This window comes from Plodia interpunctella, chromosome 11 (genome assembly GCF_027563975.2).
Source record: "Plodia interpunctella isolate USDA-ARS_2022_Savannah chromosome 11, ilPloInte3.2, whole genome shotgun sequence".
In the NCBI taxonomy this organism is placed as follows: domain Eukaryota; kingdom Metazoa; phylum Arthropoda; class Insecta; order Lepidoptera; family Pyralidae; genus Plodia; species Plodia interpunctella.
In genome coordinates, this window is record NC_071304.1 from 5469691 (window position 1) to 5493488 (window position 23798).

The window sequence follows — 23798 nt, forward strand, 5'->3', positions numbered from 1 at the left end:
AAAACAAGAATAGTTTGCGGTTGGGATAGCAGTCAGATGTGGTGAGGGCAACAGCTCAGTGCTGGTGAATATGATAGTGTTTTTGATTTATTTTCACGCATAGTAAGTATTTTCTTTAATGTATTTTTAATAACTATTTTCTTTAATAAATTTTTAATAGAAACCATTATTATAAACGTATTACTTGTATTCTAAAAAAAATTAATAATGTTCAGTTGAAATTTGAATGATCGACTCGACGAAGAAGATATATAATAAATGTCGTTACGAGTAAGAATTTTTTATTTTCATACTAGCTGTTGCCCGCGACTTCGTTTGCGTGGCCGAATTTTTCGTAAGAAGTCAAAATTAATAGAGAGTTAAAAAGCCTTTATATACCGTATTGGGGATTTTTTATTCGGACGCCAATAGAAAAAGACCTAAAGAGTTACTCACCCTGGGCTTGAAAGTCACATAAAGTCACAATGAACGGTATACGCGTGATAAGTACACTTTCACCGACAACACTCCCAGTGAGAATCTCTGCTTCGATTAAATTTTTATAGTTCAATAGGAAATGCTCATCAATCTGAGAACAACTTTTCTCAAGGCTCAATTCTTTATTTCCCATAGTTTAGCTGGGCCATTATACCCTATATGTCGCCCAGGCTTATTAGCTATATAACAAAAAAGTTTCATTCGAATCCACCCAGTACTTTCGGAGATAAGCGTAATCATACATACAGACAGTCAAGAAATAAAATAATTGCATTCTATTATTTTTAAGTGTCCCTCTGTCCATTTGAGTCAAAAATACTTAAATGTACACACAAAATATTTTTACTGTTTTATTATATGTATATAGATGAGTGAACTTAATTTTAAAGCCCGTGTTTTCCATTCTGAATAAACTGCCTGAAGATGTATTTTTATTAAAAATGCATTTTATCATATTGTATATTATGTCTGCATAATAGCGTAACAATTAAACTTCTTTTGTGTCTCGTTGAGCGTCCGCGAAAGTGTAAACTTTGAATTAAAGGATCATCACGGCGATCTCGAAAGCTTGCACTTGACAACAACTTAATTCGTACTCCTTGACAAACAGATTTACTTAGAAACTTGAAACGGGTTGCGACGAATAAATTTTATAAGCTTTTATTTAGATTCACCTGTTGCTCGATGTTTGCTTGTCTGACTGTAATCAAATCTTGTAAGCTTTCTCGTACTTTCAGTTGTCCTACAAAATTGAAATTTCCCATGACACTTCAGTTTCCACGACAATACATTATTATGATAATTATGACCTGAGGGTACACCCAGGATCGACTCCCAACGAGGGAAGTCCTCAACAGTTTACAGCACGGACATGGTTTTTTTCTCAGGCATTAAATGCCACAAGATCTGGCAAAAATTGGCAATTTGGCAAAAAGATTGTGGCAAAAATGTAATTTTTGTAAAAAACTTGTTTAATGTTATATATTATAATTTTAAAGATGTTACTCACGACCTATATACCACGGGTCCGAAATGTATTAAATAATAGAACACGCGAGCTTGCATTCTATAGTCATCAGCGCACATTTTTCTGAGATATATTATTGTTTTCAACTTACTCACTGGCTGTTTAGAAACTAACAAGACCTCTTTTCTTATTCTCTAGTACTATCATAGTATGGGACTACTGGGATTTTTTCCAAATAATAGAACAAACAATATTTTCTAAACGTTTTCAATTATGACAACTCATTGAACAAACGTTGTGATGTATCAGTATCCTGCGAGGAGCTTTGCATCATAGAATTATAGTAGGTACTGTACTAATTAAATCCATGCTTTACATTTATTTACTTTATGCATTAAGATGAGCATTAAGAATTATCATAGATATTGCGCATGTTCGAGACACCTGCTCCTGATATCGATGACATGATGTTTCATTATTTACAAATGTATGATAAGATATCAATATCATAAGCATGATTCTATCGTTTGCTATGAGTTTATCCAAACGACTACATACAGTTATTATGCATATGCATGGACTTATGTATTTATAAAATTTTGAGTATATCACTAGGGGCCCGCCCCGGCGTCGCTCGGATTAAAACTTAATAAATTACAAACCTAAACCTTCCTCAGGAATCTCACTACTTATCCGTGCATTCGTTTTTGAGTTTATCACGAACAGACAGACAAACGCGGCAGAAGACTTTGTTTTGTAATTTGTAAGGATAAGCATACAAAATCCTTTGATGCATTGTTGCTTAATAAGAGCACGTTCCAAAACGTTCTCTAATCTTTTATACTACCAGATTATGTTACTTGGGTAACTAACTGAAAACAAAACGTAGGTACCTATAATATCTTTTAAACTATATTAAGCTAAAAATATTTAAGAAAAATACGGATAGGTGGAAGTTGAACTAACAACTTCTCAGTTGTGTTGTGCTAACAAAAAAGCACATTTCACGGAACTCTCGTTCCGTGAAATGTGCTTTTTTGTTATATACTTACGTATTTACGGCTATGTTTTAGTTTTTTTATATATCTGTATATAGTATTCTAAATATTTAAATTCACATAGTAACTGTTTACCATGAATGATCTTTTAAAATTTTTCTTTCATTTATACAGTTGGTTCAAATTCAAATCATTTATTCAGAAATTAGACCTTCACAGGCACTTTCTCGTCTCGTCAATTTTTATATTTATAGTTATTTCTCACAAGCTACAAACTACTGGCATTTCGGAACGAACACTGCTGAGAAGAAATGCCGAAAGAAACTCATTTGAACAGTGTTGGTCCCTATCGTGCCAGATCGGCTTACCATTATTGTTTCTTACAATGTTTTTTTTTTCATAATATATAAAAGTACACAATGTACATAGTCAAAAGGTATGTCAAAACAGGTTATGATTGTGATCCGAGTGTTAATTATAATATGTATATATCGATGTGAAACACAATTAACTTACATAAAAATAAAAATATTAACATTTTATGACATATTCTGTACACTTCTATCTTGGAGATATTAAAAACAGTTAAAAAATAGAAACAAAATAGTTCGGGCGCTCGGTAACCATAAGTTAAAAAATATAAATCACATTGAGGTGTACATTTTAAATTATTTATGACAAACAGGTCGAGTGGGTACGTAAAAAACGGCGAGTTTATATAAGGTGTTAGGCGAAGCCATTTCGCACATGGTCTTTTTCTGCTATGTTTTTTCAATTTAGATACACAGTGTTTTACTGCTTTACTATAGATTTCCTAGAACTAATATCATATCACCAAAGGATAGATAACATATTTCCAATATGTATATGATTCATCGTAGCGACTATCTAAATTTAGTTACTTAGTACTTATCTACCTGAAATTCCTGAAATAAAATATAATCTAATCAATCATATCTAGGTAGTAATAGTTACCTATATTCAATGAAGGAGATGCAAAAAAGTACATAAATTTATCTTTTACTTTCTTTGATACATTCTTTTCCTTTCTTAAATTCTTTGATATTTATTTTTATAGGAGAAGCTTTCTTGCAATAGGTAGTAAGTTAATTGTAATGAACATTTAGAAGTACCAATCAACAGCAATTTCTTTCGATTGCTTTATGAGGTCCACTATTAAATTCATTTTTGAACTAGGTGATAATCACAGTGTTTCCTCATTTCCCGAATCCACCTGCGAAGTTGATAGATAGATAATGTTCCGAAACGGTTGAAATCACTACACCCACATAGCAACGTAGACCCTACAATATTACTGTATAGAATAGTATTAGTTAAAATGTACCTATTTTATACAGGGCATCACTTTATCCAAGAGAGGAAGCTTCACAATGAGGTCGCACAACGAAGCAAATGCTTGGGAGAAGTTCAGGCTGATGATGTGGAAGAATTTCCTGCTGCAGTGGAGGCACCCGATCCAGACTGCAGCGGAGCTGCTCGTGCCGGTGGCGTTCATGGCGGTGGTGTTGCTGATACGGTGGCAAATCGAGCCTCGTACCATCGACGTCTCTCAGTACCCCGCGGGGGATCCCCTGAACCTGAATGACAGCGACACGTTTCTAGTGTTGTATGTATTCATCTGGCCTGTGTAGAGAATATTATCTATATCAAAGCCACGACAAGTGCACGACTACACTGCATACGCATTCAGCGTGCACAGGAGTTTATAACTTTTCTTTATTGAAGCCTAAATTAGTCGTTTTTTTTTCTTATGACTTCAAATTATATTAAAGTATTAAGACTCACCTAATGTTGAAACTAGGCAGTCGTAGTTTTTTAAGAATATAATTATCTGTTATAATTGGATTAGATAAAATGTGTAACCACAACACAATGATAAGTATGAAGATAAAATGTATTAATCATCTAAACTATTGAACGGCAAAGTTGTTGAATTAATAATACATTTTTAGACACATAATCTGTAATTTACTTACGATTGGAGAAAAATATTCTAGGAACTATTTAAATTCATTATGAGACATCAATTCAGAACCAAATTTACATTTAAAAAAAGTAAAGTGTTACTTACTAACTGTACATTTTAGGAATGAAATGGATTTGGAAAGGATGTCAATCGCATATTCTCCAAAAAGTGAAGTTTTGGAGGATGTAGTTAGAAAGTCCGTGACAAAATTATTGTTAGAAAATGCTGAACAATTGATTTCCTTTATAACAACAAATCCTGGAGACTGGAACTTACCTGACATAGACTGGTCGGCTATTGACTGGGCAGGAACGGGGCTTCCACCACAGGTTTCTGAATTTTTAGGGTCTCTCGTGACCATACAAGCTTACAGTAATAGTGACGAACTCAGAGGTATTTACGCAGAAGAGGAAGATATACGTAGAGTTATAGCCGCCGTACAGTTCGACGATGAACTTCTAGGTTTGTACATTTCACATGTCTCTAACATTAAAAACTATATGTTTATAGGATTATGCTAAGTTTGATGTTTTATTGTTAGGGAGGAGTTTCGAGGATCGACGTTTTTTCTAAGTTAACTATGTAAATAACATGAATGACATTACAAACCAAAAAAAGCACGGAACACATCCAGACCAAAGAAGATATCATCTTGACTTGCTTCTGGAATGGTTTTCATATTTTTGAATTGTTTTTGGAAATAAAACAATGAGTTTGTAAGTAACATTTAAATTACAGGTGCGACAATATTACCAAACAAAATATCATACGCTCTAAGATTTCCTGAACGGCCTCGTTTGAATTCTTTCTTCTTAATCGGCTCGAGAGTTTGGAGAACGGAATCCGTGTTTCCTACTTTTGAGGTAGCAGGGCCCAGGCAACGAAGTTCACCATCGGGCGGCGATGATCCAGGTAGGTACACTCGACTTGGTAGCTGAGTAGAAATAGGTATAAGTAAAATTTATAATAATAGGCCAAGTGCGTGTGCGTGGTCCCACGCACACTGTAGGGTTCCGTAGTTTACTACAACAGCCATAGATAAAATATATTTTTACATGCATTTACTTATTATTCACTCAGATTCCAGTCACTAAATATGATAATAAAATATGTTTATGTTCTTTTACTTGCAGGATATTTTATAGAAATGTTTATTCAACTGCAGCACGTTATATCAACCGAACTGATTTCTAAGGTGACTGGCCAGGACCTGAGCGGGTTTAGGGTGGGTTTCCAAAGGTTCCCGCACCCCGCATTCCATGAGGACTTTGCTATTGATATCATGCAACTATTATTGCCCATGTTCATAATGTTGACATTCAGTTATACAGCGATCAATACGACCGGCGCTATTACAGGCGAAAAGGAGATGCAGCTAAAAGTTAGTAATCGTGTCTGGAAGAATCACCTAGTTATTTTGAATACAAATACCTATAGCATTATATTGTTTACCGTAATTTATTTTCGGATTTTAGGAAACTTTAAAAATAATGGGCGTGCCGACATGGATTCACTGGTTGTCGTGGTTCCTGAAACAATTTTTGTTTCTCTTAATTGCATCTGTGCTTGTGGTTATTATAATGAAGGTATGTCGAATAGAATTTGAACATTATTTCCACACAATTCAATTACTGTTGTGCCTGTATTCATAATAGCACATTAAATAAAACTTTTAAATATGTTTTAGGTCAATTGGTTTACGAATGAAGAAGGTTTCAGTGACTACGCTATATTTACGCACACGCATTGGACCATTATCCTATTTCTTATGGCGCTTTATTGTGCTTGCACAATCTTCTTTTGTTTTATGATAAGTGGATTCTTTTCTAAAGGTAATCACAATATTGACTTTATCTTATATCATAATTATAAAACTTTTGTTTCAATATTTGACTCTGTCCAAGAACGATAAAAAGACAATCGCGGCTCTATTCACTGTCTCATTTTTATCTAAATCCCATAAGAGGTTCATCGATGTAATTGCCTTAAAATAAAACCTTGGAAGACACCAAGGTCTTCCCCTATTCTGTTACCATGGAATAAATGAAATAATTGACTAAGGATACCCAAGGTCGTGAAAAGAAAAAGGATATAGGATTGCGGACCCTGGTTTCCGGCGCTTAGGTGGTGAAGGGACAGAGAAAATGCTGGGAGAAAGATCGAATAAATTAAATAATCGTTATCTTTTAGGAAGCACAGCTGCGTTATTCACTGGCGTGATTTGGTTCCTGACGTACATCCCGGCTACCATGGTGACCGTGGATGACAACTCAGTTGGAGTCTTGATGACACTCTCCCTGAGCATCAACACTGCCATGGCGTACGGGTTCAATCTGCTAATGACTGCTGAGAGTTTAGACGGTAAGATACACAGAAGTCAATCTAGAGAACAGAGAACACAGAAGTCAATTTAAAAAACGTTCTGTATTAAGATATTTTATCAAAGGGCACATAATAAGTACTTACGATTAGTATTACTATTGACGTTAATCATTACCATGGTAAGTGGTAGTAAGTTGCCTTGAATAATGATATTTACTTCACTACATAGTATAACTTGTTTAGTTTGACGACCTCGGTGGCGAAGTGGTAAAGTGCTTGCCTCTGAACCGAGAGGTCCCGGGTTCGATCCCCGGTCGGGTCATGATGGAAAATGATCTTTTTCTGATTGGCCCGGGTCTTGGATGTTTATCTATATATGTATTTGTTATAAAATATAGTATCGTTGAGTTAGTATCCCGTAACACAAGTCTCGAACTTACTTTGGGGCTAGCTCAATCGGTGTGATTTATCCTAATATATTTATTTATTTATTAACTAAGTCGCTTCCCTCTGTCTGTCCATATGTACTTAATCTTTATGCTAGCTTCACACAGTCGCCGAAATCAAACACATGCTGACGCGAAAATTATTTACGGCAATGAAAAACCAGCCGCCAACATTTGGCAAAGTGTTCGACGACAGTGTGGAGGCAGCATGAAAACGAATGATACGGATTTTGTTTTTAATAGATAGAGTGATTGAAGTGGAAGGATGTGTACAATTTATTAATGGTTTTACCCCAGCCGCGATGGGCCGCTAATAATTAAGAAATGCAGAAAGTTGCAATGAAAACTGCCATCTAGTTTATAGTTTCTTTCTCCATACACACACGCTTTGTCCGTCAGACCATTAACATTTCAAGAAAGTGTTGCATAACTATAGGTACTTTGTCATTTAATTTCATGTAATTACTACGGTTCTCTCGTCAGCTCTAAGGAATACTAATTTGAGAGTAAATAATTATTATAATTTATATGTGCATAGCTATAACTCCGAGAGTATCTTTCAGGTTTATCATGGGGCGAGTTTATGACTTCCCATTCGGACGACAGTCGGTTGTTATTTGGCCACGTGGTTATTATGCTGGTGGTCGACTGCGTTCTCTACATGTTGGTAGCTCTATATCTAGAACAAGTCCTGCCTGGACCCTTCGGCACGCCTAAACCTTGGTATTTCTTCGTGCAAAAAAACTTCTGGTGCTACAACAAAGTATCTCAAGGTGAGCTATCCGAATTGCCTTTAGATCTCAACAAAAGATTGAAGGCTAATTTAAATATCATGGACCAAATCATTATGCCTGTTATCATATCTTACAATGTAGGTACGCATTCGAAAGGTAATACTTCGTATCCTATATAAGTACTCATCTTATTTGTCTTATTATCTTTCACTAAGTTAAATTATGTTCAGTAGTAGAAAGGACACATGTATGAATTTTTAATTTGCAATTTTGACAGGTGAAATATCAATTGGAACACTCGAAGGGTCACGAGTAGTTATGGAACAAGATCCCACTACTCTCAATATTGGTGTTAAAATTAAAGTAAGAAATAGAAAATAAATACATATCCTAATTATCTACTTATTTATTTTTCTTTTAATTCCTAATGAAACATTTTATTTCAGAACTTGTGTAAGCACTACGGCCTTAATACCGCAGTAAACAATTTGTCGTTAAACATTTACGAAGACCAGATCACAGTTCTACTGGGTCACAATGGTGCTGGGAAATCAACTACTATATCTATGTTAACAGGTTGGTATCTATGAAAAGTCTTAACGTTTATATATAAAGTTTGTAGTATCTTTTAACGGAGGAGGTATGTCCGCTATGAACGTCACTTCACTTTTTATTATCGACATTTAAATAGAACTGAATCATTAGTAATTCATATACTTAGGTAACTGTAATTTATTTTCTGTCAGGTAATATTCCAATAAGTAGCGGATCGATAGAGCTAGCAGGTTACGACGTGACTCACCAGACTAGCGAAGCGCGAAGACATCTTGGACTGTGTCCACAACATGATGTTCTGTTTGATGAGCTGACAGTCAGGGAACATTTAGAATTCTTTTCGAGTCTGAAAGGTTCTAAAGGAAAAGAGCTAAAATGGGAAGTAGATATGCTGATTGAGAAATTAGAACTACAAGAAAAGGTGAGATTGTTTGGATATCACAATTCATACGTTCTAAAAAAGCGGTCAAGTGTGAGTTGATCTCGCGTGACGAGGGATACGTACAATTTATTAGGGGGCGACACCGGCAAGGTATCAAAAAAAATATTCCACACGTCTGTGTTTGGGTCATAGGATAACACCACCTCGATCACGAGTGAACTATATGGGTTCTGTTTTTTTGTACGGAACCCTAAACATTGGCAAGAAATTAACTTTCATTATATTCCAGAGGAACTACAGAGCAAAAGGGTTGTCTGGAGGCCAAAAACGTCGTCTCTGTGTTGGAATCGCACTAAGTGGAGACGCACGTGTTGTAATGCTGGACGAGCCCACGTCCGGCATGGACCCCTCATCCAGGCGAGCGCTCTGGGACTTGCTGCAGAAAGAGAGGCACGGTTCGTAATAAATATTTGCGTAATAAGTTTACATGGTTAAATTATAGTCGCGAGCGGAAGGGATTATATGTCTATTCTCTAATTCTTCTCTCTTCTGAGAGCTTTCCAGATTACTTAATCATGAACACTCGCCCTCTTCGACGGGGTTCGATATCTTGCACTGGCGTATGCCCCTTCTGCCAAGACTGCACAGAAGCAGCAAAACATGTACGTGATTTGCGATCTTCAAGTGTCTGAATTATACTTTTATTTCGACGAATAAGATTTGTCAGCGGATCACAATGATAACCTGTTTTGATATACTTTTTGACTATGTACTTTTATATATTATTAGAAATAAACATTGTAAGAAACAATAATGGTAAGCCCTTCTGGCATGATGGGACCAACACTGTTCAAATGAGTTTCATTCGGCATTTCTTCTCAGCAGTGGTCGTTCCGAAAGTAGTTTGCAGTTTGTGAGAAATAACTATAAATATAAAAATTGACGAGAAAAAGTGCCCGTGAAGGTCTAATTTCTGAATAAATGTTTTGAATTTGCATAACTTGTTCTCTACGTAACTCTATAGAATAAATGGTTAAACACGAAAGAGTGCAATTATGTTCCTGTTTAAGGTCGATCAATGATCCTGACGACACACTTCATGGACGAGGCAGACATCCTGGGCGACCGAGTGGCTATAATGGCGCACGGTCAGCTGCAGTGCGTGGGCTCGCCTTACTTCCTCAAGCAGCACTACGGTGTCGGTTACACACTTGTCGTGGTCAAAGATGAAGGCTTTGATATGGTAGCATGCACTGATATTCTTAGTAAATACATTCCGGCTATTGCTGTTAAAGAAGATAGAGGTAAGTTTTTATAGATTTTTGATTATTCTTTTAATTAATCCAAAGTCTACCAAAGTAACTATAGCTATTAACAAGAACATACCTATATTATTTATATAAAAATATACTTGTTTTAGGAACTGAACTGACGTACAGTTTACAATCTGATTTGTCGCATAGATTTGAAGACATGCTTAACGACTTAGAAAGAAATGTTCATGTTATTAAATTCAAGAACTACGGCCTTGATCCAACTACTTTGGAGGATGTCTTCTTATCGTAAGTATAAGATTTTTTTTATTAATTAAAACTATACATACATACCAGTATATGCTACAGATATTATGAATAAATCAATTGATTTGACATAGAATTTCTAATAAAAGCTACCGAACGAATTTTTCTAAAATTTATTACATGGATCTAATGAAGTACATGTCAATAACAACCCGTAGAGCCAATCTTCGGATCGCAGCTAGAAGTTTGTTTTGTTTTTTTTTTTTAATAAAAATCTTTGATTTTATGATTAACATTTCTTACTGTGCTCAGTGTCGGTTCGCTTACGGTATCCACGGGGTTGGATTCTGACGCGACTAGCACTGCTACCGAGTTGTCAGATTTTGGGCGAAGACAAGAACACGATATACCCTTTATCGAACGACGTAAGTAACTCTGTAACTAATATCGTATAGTAGATTTTTAAATTAATCTCGGAAGTTAAATCAAAAATTCTTTCATTATATACATATATTGAATTTTTAGTGGATGGTGCTGACGACAAACTGACAGGAATCCGCTTACTTTGGCAACACATGCGCGCGATCTGGATAAAACTGTGGCTAGTGAAGATTCGCTCATGGGGTCTTCTTCTGTTACAGGTTGTTGAACTTAATACATAAGTTGTTTCAATTTTAAGTTAATATTACAAATCTAGAGACCAAAATATTTTATTCGAGCACCTCCCTGTCTAAACCACATTAATTCACATTGGGCCCGCGTGGTGGATGATAGGTAGCCATTAATTACTACTTACTTACTTGGATTCAAAATTTACCTATGAATAATTTTAATTATCTTTGTGTTATATACTTTCATTTCTATATGTACCTAACTTTAGCTGGAAGTATTTGTCTTACAGCTAAAGTTACATATAGTCTTGTAAATAACAATAAATATTTGAATATATCAATTCTGTTCAGGTGTTGGTGCCAATACTGCAGATCAACTTATTGCTCGGCATGGTCGAAATCGTCACGTCGTCTTCGTCTAATATTCATTCTCGATGGTTAACGTTGGCTGAAGGGTAATTATTTATTTTTGAGAAGATTGAATTTTTGAAAATTCTGGGCATGGGTTTATTTTATTTTTCCGACACGATTTGGTTTTCTTAACGTAAGTATAATATTTTATCAATACATATATAAAAACAGTAGAAAAATAATCTGTACATTAAATATATTTACATAAAAACTAAATTAGGCGACAGAGACATAGCAATTTGAAGAAAAAATCTGTTTGTTTGTATGTCTGTTTGTACACGCAAATCTCCGGATCTACTGGACGGATTCGAATGAAACTTTTTTGTTCAATAGCTATTAAGCATAGACAACATATAGGGTATAAATGATTTTCAAAACTGGAACACTTGATGGAGAACTATGATAGTCCAGCTAAACTATAGGAAATATAGAAGTGATGCAACAAAAGTTATTCAGCCTGATGAGCATTTCCTGTTGAAGCATAAAAATCGCAGATCTGGAACACCTGAAGAAAGATTCATAATGGTCCAGCTAAACTATAGATTATATACTACAAATTACGCATCAACATACGTGTTTAAGTCTTTAAAAAAAAAGTTAAATTTATCTAATAATATTGACTCCTCCTACCAAAAGTTGATCGCGAACGAAGTCGCGGGCATCAGCTAATAAGATAATATGTATTGTGTCTAGAACGATCTCGCCTCTCATATTGAAATCTATATGAGTATGACATGCAACTATTTTATGTACTAGGCCTAATAATTAAGTTTGAATCATTATCTAAAATACAGGTATTCAAACACTGAAAGCTTGCTGAGTTTTAACGGCAGTGAGGAGACTTCTCTCGGAGCCTTGGCGAAGGCTGCATACGAATACATGGTCAATAACTCCGGCATAGATACTATGCAAGTGACTGTTGTAGATCAACCCGTCGACCAATATTATTTGGAGCGTGTGAGTATGAATATTTTTTTACTAGATTATGAGCAAGTACGTAGGTTATAAGTTTAGCGATCGTTTCAGTCCAGGAAATGCTAAACGAACTAACAAAAGATGCAAGAGGACATACGCTCAGGTGAGGGAAGGTACATATAAGTTGGATTATCAGAAGTGCAAAATGCGAATATGTAATGAATGTTCTTTTTTACATTTTAGGCCAGCGACTATTCAGAAATGAGCCATATGCGTCACAGTGTGCTCACCGGCGCGACCTTCAGCGACGACTCGGTGACGGCCTGGTTCAGCAACTTCGCATACCACGACTTCCCGACATCGATGGCCGCAGTACACAACGCGCTCCTGAAGGCCTACGATGCGGCTGCTGAAATCAATGTCTATAATCATCCGCTGACGGCTACTTACAGAGATCAGGTAAACGATTTGGACGAACCGAACACGAAACCTATGACACATAGTGATTATTTTTCTTTGCCTATGACAACCTAAGTAGAGTTGTAACGCGCTCAGTATGTAACATTGTACTGATATTATTTATTTTATTACTGAATTGTAATATATTTCAAACAAAGTATTAAGTGTCATCATAACAAATATTTTATATATATATATTATTAACGTACTTATTATAAATGATGAATGAAATGAACGTAGTGGTAATTCACAAATACACCTAGAACATTTTCTTTTACTTTTCAGAGTGAAATACAATCGATGGTGTCATTTATAGCGAACCAACTTTCATCGTCAATCGGAAACAGTTTAGGCGTAGCCAGTGCAGTATTTGTCATGTTCTATATAAGGGTGAGTTCACTTTACAATTTTACCTAGTTAAGATTGCATTCTTTTTCGGAGAAAGTAGGTAGGTAGGTATATGTTAGTCTGTCATGTGAAAAAAAATATTGCTAACATTGAATTATACCTAGTAAATTTTTTATGACACTAATACGTACTTGCGGCCCGTCCTGACTTCGATCGGGTACCTAAAAACATAATAAATTATACCCCTAAACCTTCCTCTATCTATTGGTGAAAACAGCATTATAATACGTGCAGTAGATAGTCTATTGCGAACAGACAGACAGACGTGGTAGAGGACTTTGTTTTATAATATAAAAGGACTATCTCCAGATAGCCCACGACTTTGTTCGCGTGGCCGAACAATTGATGTTAAGGTGTCAAAATTGTTAGAGAAATTTAATTGTACAGACAAATCGTAACGTTACCTATACATACAGTAGATATTCATCAGACTGAAATACTATATTTCTTATAGACTCTTCAGGTGTTCCAGATATCTTTCTATTTTTAAACATCAACTGGAAATGCTCATCAGACTGAACAGTTATTTTTAAGGCGTCATTTTTTTATTTCCTATACTTTAGTTGGATCATCATAGGTCTGCATCAGGTGTTCTAGATCTTTAATTTAAACCTCAACAGAAAATGCTCATCAGGCTGAACAACTTTTGTTAAGGCGTCATTTCTATATTTCCTATAGTTTAGCTGTACCATCATTATTCTCCATCTGGTGTTCCAGTTTTCAAAATCATTTATACTCTATATGTTGCCCAGGCTTAAAAGCTACATAACAAAAAAGTTTCATTCAAATTCGTCCGAAAATTAGCGGTAAAACGACAGATTATTTATTCAATTAAGTACTATGACTCTAATCTCTTAATTTTGTTTTTATGTAAAACTAATTCAATGTACAGTTTTTTTTCTACTGTTTTATCATAGGTATGTAAGTATTGATAAGGAAATAAATGAAATAAATATAAATGACTATTACGTATTACGTATAGAATTATGACGCTTGTTTCCCACGAACCAGACAAATCTCACTTGCTTCCCAAGTTCTTAAATAAATATTGTAAATATCAGGAGAGAACGTCTCGAGCCAAGCTTCTCCAACGTGCGGCCGGCATCCAGCCAATCACAATGTGGGGCGCCGCAGCCTTGTTCGACTGGCTGTGGCTGATGATCATTTCCATCTCTATCGTCATCTCGTGTGCTGCCTTCGGCGTAATTGGAATGTCAACTTTCGCCGAACTGGGTAAGCTCATTATTGTCTCTTCATTATATATTGCTCTATAATAGTTACATACAATGCTTTATTTTACTTGATACCTATTTGTAGTTAGAAATCAGACATCACTGACCTCTCGAAGTTCGAAGAATGCATCTACGTTTTATGATGATTATAATTGAAATTGTTCTTTTGTCTTCAGGTCGAATGTACTTCTGCATCATGGTGTATGGTGCTGCGATGTTACCTTTGCACTACCTAGCTTCTTACTTATTCCAACTCCCAGCAGTGGGATTCGTCGTCATGTACTTTGCTAGTGTCATTTTTGGTAAGGACCTACCTAAGTAAATGTGCAAATGTTTTGTTAAAAAAAACGTGAACTGAATATTCGTCGGGTAGATATCCTTTGATTCTTAAGTCTACACAGACTTTTAACTCTAACTTTGTCAACTGTTAAAACTATTATTATTCTTTTTATCATAGTTAATTCTTTCTTGAAACTCACGTTATCGGTGTCAGGTATGACGGGCCCGCAGATAATCGAGGCGTTGGAAATGGCAGGAAACACCACGGCGCGCGTAGGAGAAATTCTGGGATCTATTCTGCAGTTCTTCCCATTATACAGCCTTGTGGCTGCCATTAGGTTGGTACTAAAAATAGCTATCCAGTTGAAAGATTTGTTTCAGGAAACGCATCTCTTATTAGTCAGCAACTCTATCGTACGGTCAAAGAAAAAGCTAATGATTACACAATATGTGATTATTAGACGGCAGACAAGGAACATCTTCCAAACAAGGGTTTTCCACAAACATGTTCTCGGTGGTGATATAAGATTTCGTACTCGTATATATTTTATAGCCGCTTGATACTATTTATAATCATAAACATCTTTCAGGTCATTGAACCACATCGGGCTGACAGAGCACTCTTGCCTCATGGCCTGCGACTACTCGCCGTCCTTGGTAAACATCACAGAGTGCTCCATGGAGGTCTTGTGTCAGAACGAGTTCACCCATTGTTGTGGTTGGTAGATTACGTTATTTTGATTTGCTCAAAAACTAGGAAATTTTTTACTCTATTCATTAGTATCCGTAATATCACCATCGCGAAAATCATTAAAAAAATTATACTGTGTACTTGTTTCAGTCCGTGAAAACCCATACTTTGATTGGGAAGAGCCAGGGATTCTCCGCTATTTGGTAGCCATGATCATCTCGTTTTTTGTTTTTTGGGGGATTCTTCTTACTGCCGAATACAGACTGATACAAAAGGTAAACATTCAATATATTCTCTCTAGTCTAGAAACTACTTACTACGTTGAATTTGTCTCCATGACCGAAATCGATCGGCGTCATCACCATCACTACCTAACTTAAGTACCTATTTGCTTCAATGGCGCAGCGACCTTAAGAGAATCTGGGCTCCGAGACTACCTTTAACACTTTTATATTTTCTTCTCTTTTCTTATTTCTTCTCTTTTCGTTTTGTCGGCTCTTCTGAAGGATTTCAGATCTCTTGCGGTACATGGGTCTAATTAGACTTACTGTTTAGGTTTTCACAAGGACACGTCAGCCTCCCATGTTGGACGAGAGCACCCTCGACAGGGACGTGCTGGAGGAGGCTCGCAGCGTGCGCCGCGCTGATGACAACAGCCATAACTTGGTGGCCAGGGACATCTCCAAGTACTACGGGAAACATCTCGCAGTCAACCAGGTCTCCTTCTGTGAGTTACTAGCAATTATTAACTTATTTAACAATGAAATTAGGTATAGGTACTCGGTACTGCCTAATAGGCTGTTCCCAACCCGATACGCTTACAGAGTTATGCTATTTTAACCTGTAGACAACAGTTAAGAAGTTTCGTGGGAAAGACCATACAATATAGGGAAGTCAGAAATTTTAATGTAGAGTAATAAATGTTGTTAATTTTAGCTGTAGGGGATTCTGAGTGCTTCGGTTTGCTGGGTGTAAATGGCGCGGGCAAGACAACTACTTTCAAAATGCTGATGGGAGACGAGTCCATGTCTAGTGGTGACGCGTTTGTCAGCGGAAACTCTGTTAAGAAGAACATTACACAAGTCCATAAGAATATTGGTAAGTAAATGCTTATTACTTATCGGTCAAGTGCCAGTTGGTATCATATGGAGATGGTTGCGTAGGTACTATGAACGCCACATTAAGCGCTAGACAAGTCCCATTTGGAGGTGATAGGGACCTACTTACCGAATATGAGAGATGTAAAGTAATTATTCTGTCGAACAAGTTCTATCAACCTTTCGGTGCTCATTTTGTACGTACTTACTTAAAAAATCGAACAGCACTGTCAGGTCGTGTGCCTCACAGCGAGCTCCGGGACACTGACGATGCGGAGGCGCTTGACACGGAGCTGTGTGAACGAGTTCATGAATACAGGTTGTACGTAACCGATTTTTTTGCGTGAACCCGGAAATGTGTGGATCAGCTGACCAGTTTTTCAGGATTCCTCAAAAGGTAAAAACGAAACCATTATAGGATTACTTTATTGTCCGTCTGTCAAGGCGCTTTTTCTGAAAATTTGATTTGTGTTGAAAAATTGACTTTGCACGTGACTAACTCGCTATTGACCTTTTTATTTATAATTACTTAACGTGATATACTTAGTTATTTTCTTACTGGAATTTTTGTCGCAGGTTACTGCCCACAGTTCGACGCGGTGTTTCCCGAGCTGACGGGCCGAGAGACGCTGCGCGTGTTCGCGCTGTTGCGCGGCCTACACGAGGAGAACATACCAACCACCACTGAGTTGTTGGCGCACAAGCTTGGTTTCACGCAGCATCTGGAAAAGAAGGTTAGAACGCGACAATTCACTCACAGGAAACCCTACGTCGCTCTAAACTTCCATCTTGTAAGTATTCAAGCACCGGCAGTATATATACTGCCGGTGCTTGAATTAAAATCCATATACCCATGCACATACCTAGTATTTTTAAAACAAGACTTTTCAGTTTTTTTTTTCGTTTTTGCTGATCTATGTTTTCTAACGATATGGGTAATTTTCCTTGATATTATTTGACTCTTCGTAAAGGTTTAGATATATCGTAGGTATATCAGTTATTGATTGAAGTACTTAGTGTCATAATAGCTAAGATGCTAAAAATAGGCCTATTTGACAGGTCCGGGAATACTCCGGCGGCAACAAGCGCAAGTTGAGTACAGCAGTGGCGCTGTTGGGCCGCACAAAGCTGGTGTTCGTTGACGAGCCCACCACCGGCGTCGACCCCGCCGCCAAGCGTCAGGTACCGCGTCGTCCCACTGATATGCAGTGTTGCCAACTGCTAGCAGCAGTTGCTGGACATTTACAAAAAAATTGCTATATTGCTCGTTTTTTTTTACCTCAAGAAGATGCTAGATGTAGCTAAATATTAAAATAAGTAGATATGTACTTACGAAGAAGGCAATCTCTGATATAAAATACATCCTTTTCAAATATAGATATATGAAAAAGATACTTGTATTACTATGTAGTTAGAGCGTTGAAATAAACACCTAAGTACTTAAAAAATACGTGACGTCAAACGACTCGTATCTATGAAAGAGGAAGATTTCGATTGTTGGGGTTCAGTAACTACCTACCTATACCTATGTATGCACGAGTCTATCAATAGTTGATGCTATTGAAATATTGTCAATTCTTCAAACTGCTAAGGGTGTTTCAATAACTACCTAATAGAAGTTAGTTATTAGCCTATTCTTAAGTCCTCTGGGTTATCGATAATTGGCATACTTGAATAGTTGCTAGTAAAAGTACATGTTTCATAAAATAGTAGCTGTCTGTCAGCGAATAATAGCTATATCTAGCTTAAAATTTGCTAAGTTGGCAACACCATGTGTCATGGCCGAAATCCCCCGACAATGATCGGTACATCTCCCCTCTCCTGCAGGTATGGCGAGCGATCCAAGGAGCGCAGCGCGCGGGGCGCGGCGTGGTGCTGACGTCACACAGCATGGAGGAGTGCGAGGCGCTGTGCACCAGGCTCACCATCATGGTCAACGGGCAGTTTCGGTGCATCGGCTCGCCGCAGCATCTCAAGAACAAGTTCTCTGAAGGTATGTAACAATTTTACCTGATGGCATATCCATATTTTGCATCAGTTTGTGGTCGCGGCAAGTGTGGTTACAACATAATTCTTACAAAAGGCAAATGTAGGTAATTAGACGTTTGCTACATGGCCGATTAGCTAGCTAGGCAGATTGCTCATTAGATATTTTGCTTTGCTGGACGTTTGGCTACTTAGACTTTCTGATCGGGAGAGTAAATAACAAAAGTTATCCCTTTGTTATTTATAAAAGCAGTTTTAACTTGTTTTTTCCTTCATTTTTCAGGATTTACTTTGACTATCAAAATCAAAACAAATGAAGCGTCAAGTCCCGAAGCAACTAAAAGAGCGACTGAAGCACTCAAAAACTACGTTAACAATAACTTTGATAGCCCTAAATTAATGTAAGTACAATTTTCGATTCTATTTAAGTACTTGTTGATTAACGCAATAATGATAAAATTTCGACAGAAGGGAAATACGAAAATAACATGGCCAACCCTGCGGGCCTGTCAGGAAGTCGGCGCTATTGCCCATAGATCACCAACTGTAAGTAGGTACCTATATTTTACACCGACAACAAATATGCAAGGTGGAGCGCATTTCAACGATAACGGACATCTACTTCTTCGGTCCGATCTTTTTTCGGATGACAGGATTCGGCGAGGCAGTCGACATCGACTGATATAGGCAATAATAGCTAAAATATAGGTATTAAAAATTCATACAATGAGTCTGATATGTTTGTTACAGGGAGGAATACCAAGGTCTGCTGACGTACTACCTGCCGGACCGCAGCATCGCGTGGTCGCGGCTGTTCGGGATCATGGAGCGCGCCAAGCGCGATCAGGCCGTCGAGGACTACAGCATCTCGCAGACCACGCTCGAGCAAATATTCCTACAGTTCACCAAGTACAGTCAACAACGTTAAATCTGTATATTGAATGCCTCCTCTGAGACTTTAGTTGTATTTGCATTGATTTTAAACCACCCGGTGGTTTTGCCGCCGATGTGGCATGCTAAATCAAGGCGGTACTAAATGGACCACATTGGCGCTATTTTATAAATAAAATACAACATTTAAATATTGGCATGTAGTATAGAGTCTAAAGATCTGAACGCTTTTTATAGATTTGCCACTGGAATTTTTTTTTTCAATTCATCGTCATTCTAATACCACTCTCATAATATATTGTTATTAACCATATAGGCACAAGCCACCTTTTAGTTATCTTTAGTACAGGTACTGTCTGATAAGGCTGGTGGGATTTGACTATTTGGTTAAATCATTTATCTCAAGCTTCATAATGTTTATAAATCATGCGAACGTCTCAAGACTAGTTTACCTTCCCTACAGCTCCTTAAAGAAGAGTGTACGAAGAGGGTTATTTCAGTTAGTAGTTCATCAAGGTTCTAACAAATTAAGACTGGGTTGATTGTGATATAGTTCCATCCAAAAGTTGTTCCAAGTTTATAGGAAATAATAATCCAGTAGCTTTTTATTTAATCATCACAGTATTTTGCAATTCCCGTCTTTTTTTTTGGCCGACGACAACGTGTACGTTACTCCAGCTAGAAAGTAGCTCCTAGAGAATAGGCACAAACTTTCTATGCCGAGCACATACATAGCTGATTAGACACTAATTATACGTTCCACTCAAATTTCTCTAGGAGCTACTTTCTAGCTGGGGTAACGTAAACGACGATAGCAGCCAAAGGAAAGAAAATTGGAACTTGGCACAAAATCGTGTAAGCGTTCTATATCGTAGGTATTGACAAATAGTATTAACTTAGTCTAAGTTATTTTAATTATTACTCTTTTTGATTAAGACTCTTTTTATTAATTAATTAATAATTTCTTTAATTTTAGTGTTTGAATATTGCATGAAACTATCCCATCCTTCCCGTCGCATGCCCCTCTATGAATGTAGTAGGGCGACTATTTAATATTTCTAGAACTTTGGTACGTATTAATGCCACTTATGTTTATCATTAAACAAATACATATTTTGTCCTTTTTATATTACATACACGAAAAATAAAATTCTTGTTTTATTTCCATAAATATAATATATGTTAATAGTTAAAATATAATACAAGTCCAGAAACACACACAAAATAAACCAATTAAGTACTTAGTACAAAAAAATCACAATTCATATCACTGGATGTTAGCAGACTGTTCATAAAACCATTTATTACAACTATACCAAATGTAAATACCATTGATTTGTAAATATTTATAATACACGATGAATACACAAAATTGACGATACTTCAATATATGAGATTGAATAGCGTTGGTAATATACCTAAATGCTTGTTACCTATTCATATACCCTGGCCACATAAGGGGAAGTCCATTAGAAGACCGTACTATTTTTAAAGTGTCTAAAGTTAATTGTCATTTACATAACGTATCGTCATATATCGGTTTATCCCAATTTATGTACCTGGGTGATATCACCCAGGTACACCAAGTAGAAGCAACCTATATTTCTGTCACAATCAACACTTATGTGGATAGGTGTAGGTACTTCCCTTCCCAATGGCCTAGAATCATGCATCAAGCAAGTAGTATAGCCTGAGCATTACAAGAATAAGTAACAAAATATTTATCTATTTAGAAAATTTGTGCTTATGGCAATATACAATCACAGTCGATAGCGTCACAAAAGCAACATTTCAATACCCACATGTAAGTTATAAATTTACTATTACACAATACATTTATAACGATTGATAACATTTTTATTGCAATAACTGTATAATTAAGTATAGGTTGTACGTATACATTATGTTACGTAGAGATACGATGACGTAAGTTTACAATGACATATTCTGGAAACAATCCAGTAAACGGAGAAAATATTGATAATAAATACCCTAATGAGCCTGTAATAATAGAGATCGCAGAAAAACAATTCAGATCATAAATTCACATATTTTATACTCATAATAAAAATCAACATACCAAATCTTGATTAATTTCGAAATTAAGAAATTGATTAATTTTCTTGTCTTCATCACTCAGTAATATATAAATTAGTGGTAAAGATATATTTGTAATTATGAAAATAGTGATTATCAAAAATAAATAATGAAGTCTTTGAATTTTTATTTGCTTAGTTATTTTTACATCCAAAGACCACAAAAATTATGACAATTTACTTTTCAGGGATTTCTAAACTAATATGGCAAGTAACTTGTAGGGATTACAAATAATTTAATTTTAGCCTTTTTTTAACTAAAAGGCTTTTTTATAGTTTTAGATTACCTATATTGAAAATCAATATTAACCACATCTCACCAGTGCGTCAGAAATCAATAATTTCAAGAGCATAATGGTCAGATTTCATCATTAATGAGTAAAGCTTATCAACAATTAGCAAAAGGAAAAAAATACAACGCATACTTATAAACTTTTAAGTACAATTCGTCAAACGTGTCTATTCGAATGTCTCGAAAACTACTCTGATCGGTGTTCCCATTACATGGCAAGTATTTTGTACTGACATAAATAGAAATACTATTATTATTTAATTGTAAATCTGTCGCTGGCTTGCTCACATGCCCATAGGGCATTAATCGATAACAATACTCCGACATGTATACAGTTGCGAGTTACACATCAGCTGCAGCCATCCTGGTGAATCTGAGGAACACTTGTTCCAGTGTGGTCTCGGACACGGCATAGTCTTCAATAGGAAATTCCTTGCGCGCCTCCTCCATCACGTGGAATATGCGCCACCACGGCAAGTCTGGGTCCTTTAGGGAATAAGTACTGATGCCTAGGTACGTTTCTCTGAAATTTTCAATAAGAAACAAAGGCTTTATCATATTTGCAGGTACATACAAAACAGTCACAAAAAAGTAATATCCATATAATAAATATTATTGAAAACTAACAGGTAGGATAAAGTATGGCCAATACATGTAAAACTTACATTAGTTTGATGTCTTTGAAGCTATCGGTAAGGAATTCTTTTATTTTTTCTATGTCGGCATCTCTGTTTGGTCCCGATTTGCATTTCACAATTAGTGTATACCCTGTAACAAAGTAACTATATTTTCATTTCAGATTTCAATAATTACAATAGCCGAAATTAAATTAGCAATCACTTATTATTATTTTTTGGCACGTAATTCCAGACATTCGGTATTTCAGCAGACAAGTAACCAAGCTTGGCGGTTTACTTACATTGCTGGTTTTTCCTTGCGGAAAAAAGCTCTCATATAGACTACGCAATGTTCTTTCAGTTCCCCATTAGTATGTAGCTGGCATTAAGCCGCATGCATATCTATTGGGTATGAGTTTTTGTATAGCAATCAGCGAGCAGTGTTAATTTTTTATGATAATGAGAGTTAAGCTACAAGCCATTGTCACCTTGTGAATGAATGAAGCGGTGATAGTCCAATGGTTAAAACCTTCCGCATGAGATCGAATTGTCCCATATTCGAATCCTGCCGTGCCACATAGTAGTTTTCCTAGTACTTGTATCCGGTGAAGGAAAACATCGTGAGGAAACCAGGACGTTAATTGACAGTTTAAGTTCACTAGTGTGTATGCGATCAGTTGCCACTAGCCGTAGTAAGTAGGTAGTCGTACTAAATATTCATGTCAGTTGTTAATCATTACATAGTATTAATTCAATAGAAGGAGTGATGAAACAAAGTCGCTTCCCGCTGTCTGTGTCGCTATACATGCTTATATCTTTAAAACTATGCAACGGATTTTGATGCGGATTTTTTAATAGGAGTAATTCAAGATGTTTATACCATGCATAATATTGCATCCGTGTGAAGCCGGGACGGGTCGCTAGTATTAAATAAAATCTGACATGAGCACGAAATAAAAGCACACTCGAAAAGAAGAACCGTCAAGTCACCTTGGGAGAACTTGTTCTTGAGATGCTGCAACGGGCCGAGGCACTGCAGCCGGCCGTGGGTGAGCACCGTGAGCCGCGAGCACAGCGCCTCGCACTCCTCCATGCTGTGTGACGTCAGCACCACGCTGCGCCCGCCCGCCGCCGCCGCGCTCACCGCCGACCACACCAGCCGCTTCGACGCTGGGTCCATACCTGTTTTCGTAGTGCGACTTTGCTATTCACATCTCACCGCAGATTCGATTCGCAGTGAGTTTCAGCTATTACAGCAATCACAGTTCGCCATTGTGACGCGACGACAACCACATCGTGATGCGATTGGTTCGCTGCGTTTCACTTCTAATCGACTCGATAGTGAGAAGTGAAATGCAAACGCATTTGACCCTCTAACGTGAGAAATACTACTAGTAGACTTTCCCGTCGACTCGATTCACACGA

At 36.7% G+C, this 23798-nt stretch overlaps 2 protein-coding genes across 3 annotated transcripts in view; one reads left to right on the plus strand and one right to left on the minus strand.

The window, feature by feature from the left end:
- LOC128673958 (phospholipid-transporting ATPase ABCA1-like) lies at window positions 1-20518 on the plus strand. The gene is made up of 33 exons (XM_053752149.1): window positions 1-102; window positions 3801-4069; window positions 4551-4891; window positions 5168-5341; window positions 5563-5810; window positions 5905-6015; window positions 6117-6261; window positions 6620-6790; window positions 7761-7970; window positions 8209-8294; window positions 8378-8507; window positions 8678-8907; window positions 9158-9323; window positions 9939-10172; window positions 10289-10430; window positions 10701-10813; window positions 10914-11029; window positions 11351-11454; window positions 12205-12367; window positions 12569-12784; window positions 13070-13174; window positions 14254-14425; window positions 14601-14726; window positions 14918-15041; window positions 15294-15421; window positions 15545-15669; window positions 15950-16121; window positions 16331-16492; window positions 17068-17225; window positions 17551-17673; window positions 18319-18484; window positions 18761-18878; window positions 19228-20518. Exons 2-33 carry the CDS (start codon window positions 3834-3836, stop codon window positions 19403-19405), a joined length of 5193 nt encoding a protein of 1730 aa, XP_053608124.1. The 5' UTR covers window positions 1-102; window positions 3801-3833; the 3' UTR covers window positions 19406-20518.
- The window catches only part of Abca3 (ATP binding cassette subfamily A member 3), a 22240-nt gene continuing 18771 nt past the window's right edge, over window positions 20330-23798 (minus strand). For both annotated transcript variants that reach the window (XM_053752151.1, XM_053752150.1), the window contains exons 30-32: window positions 23364-23555; window positions 22422-22524; window positions 20330-22279 (exon numbers count right to left, since the gene is read on the minus strand). In XM_053752151.1, the coding sequence (XP_053608126.1) occupies window positions 22099-22279; window positions 22422-22524; window positions 23364-23555 (476 nt within the window). In that variant the 3' untranslated portion in view covers window positions 20330-22098. The remainder of the gene's footprint in view (window positions 22280-22421; window positions 22525-23363; window positions 23556-23798) is intronic.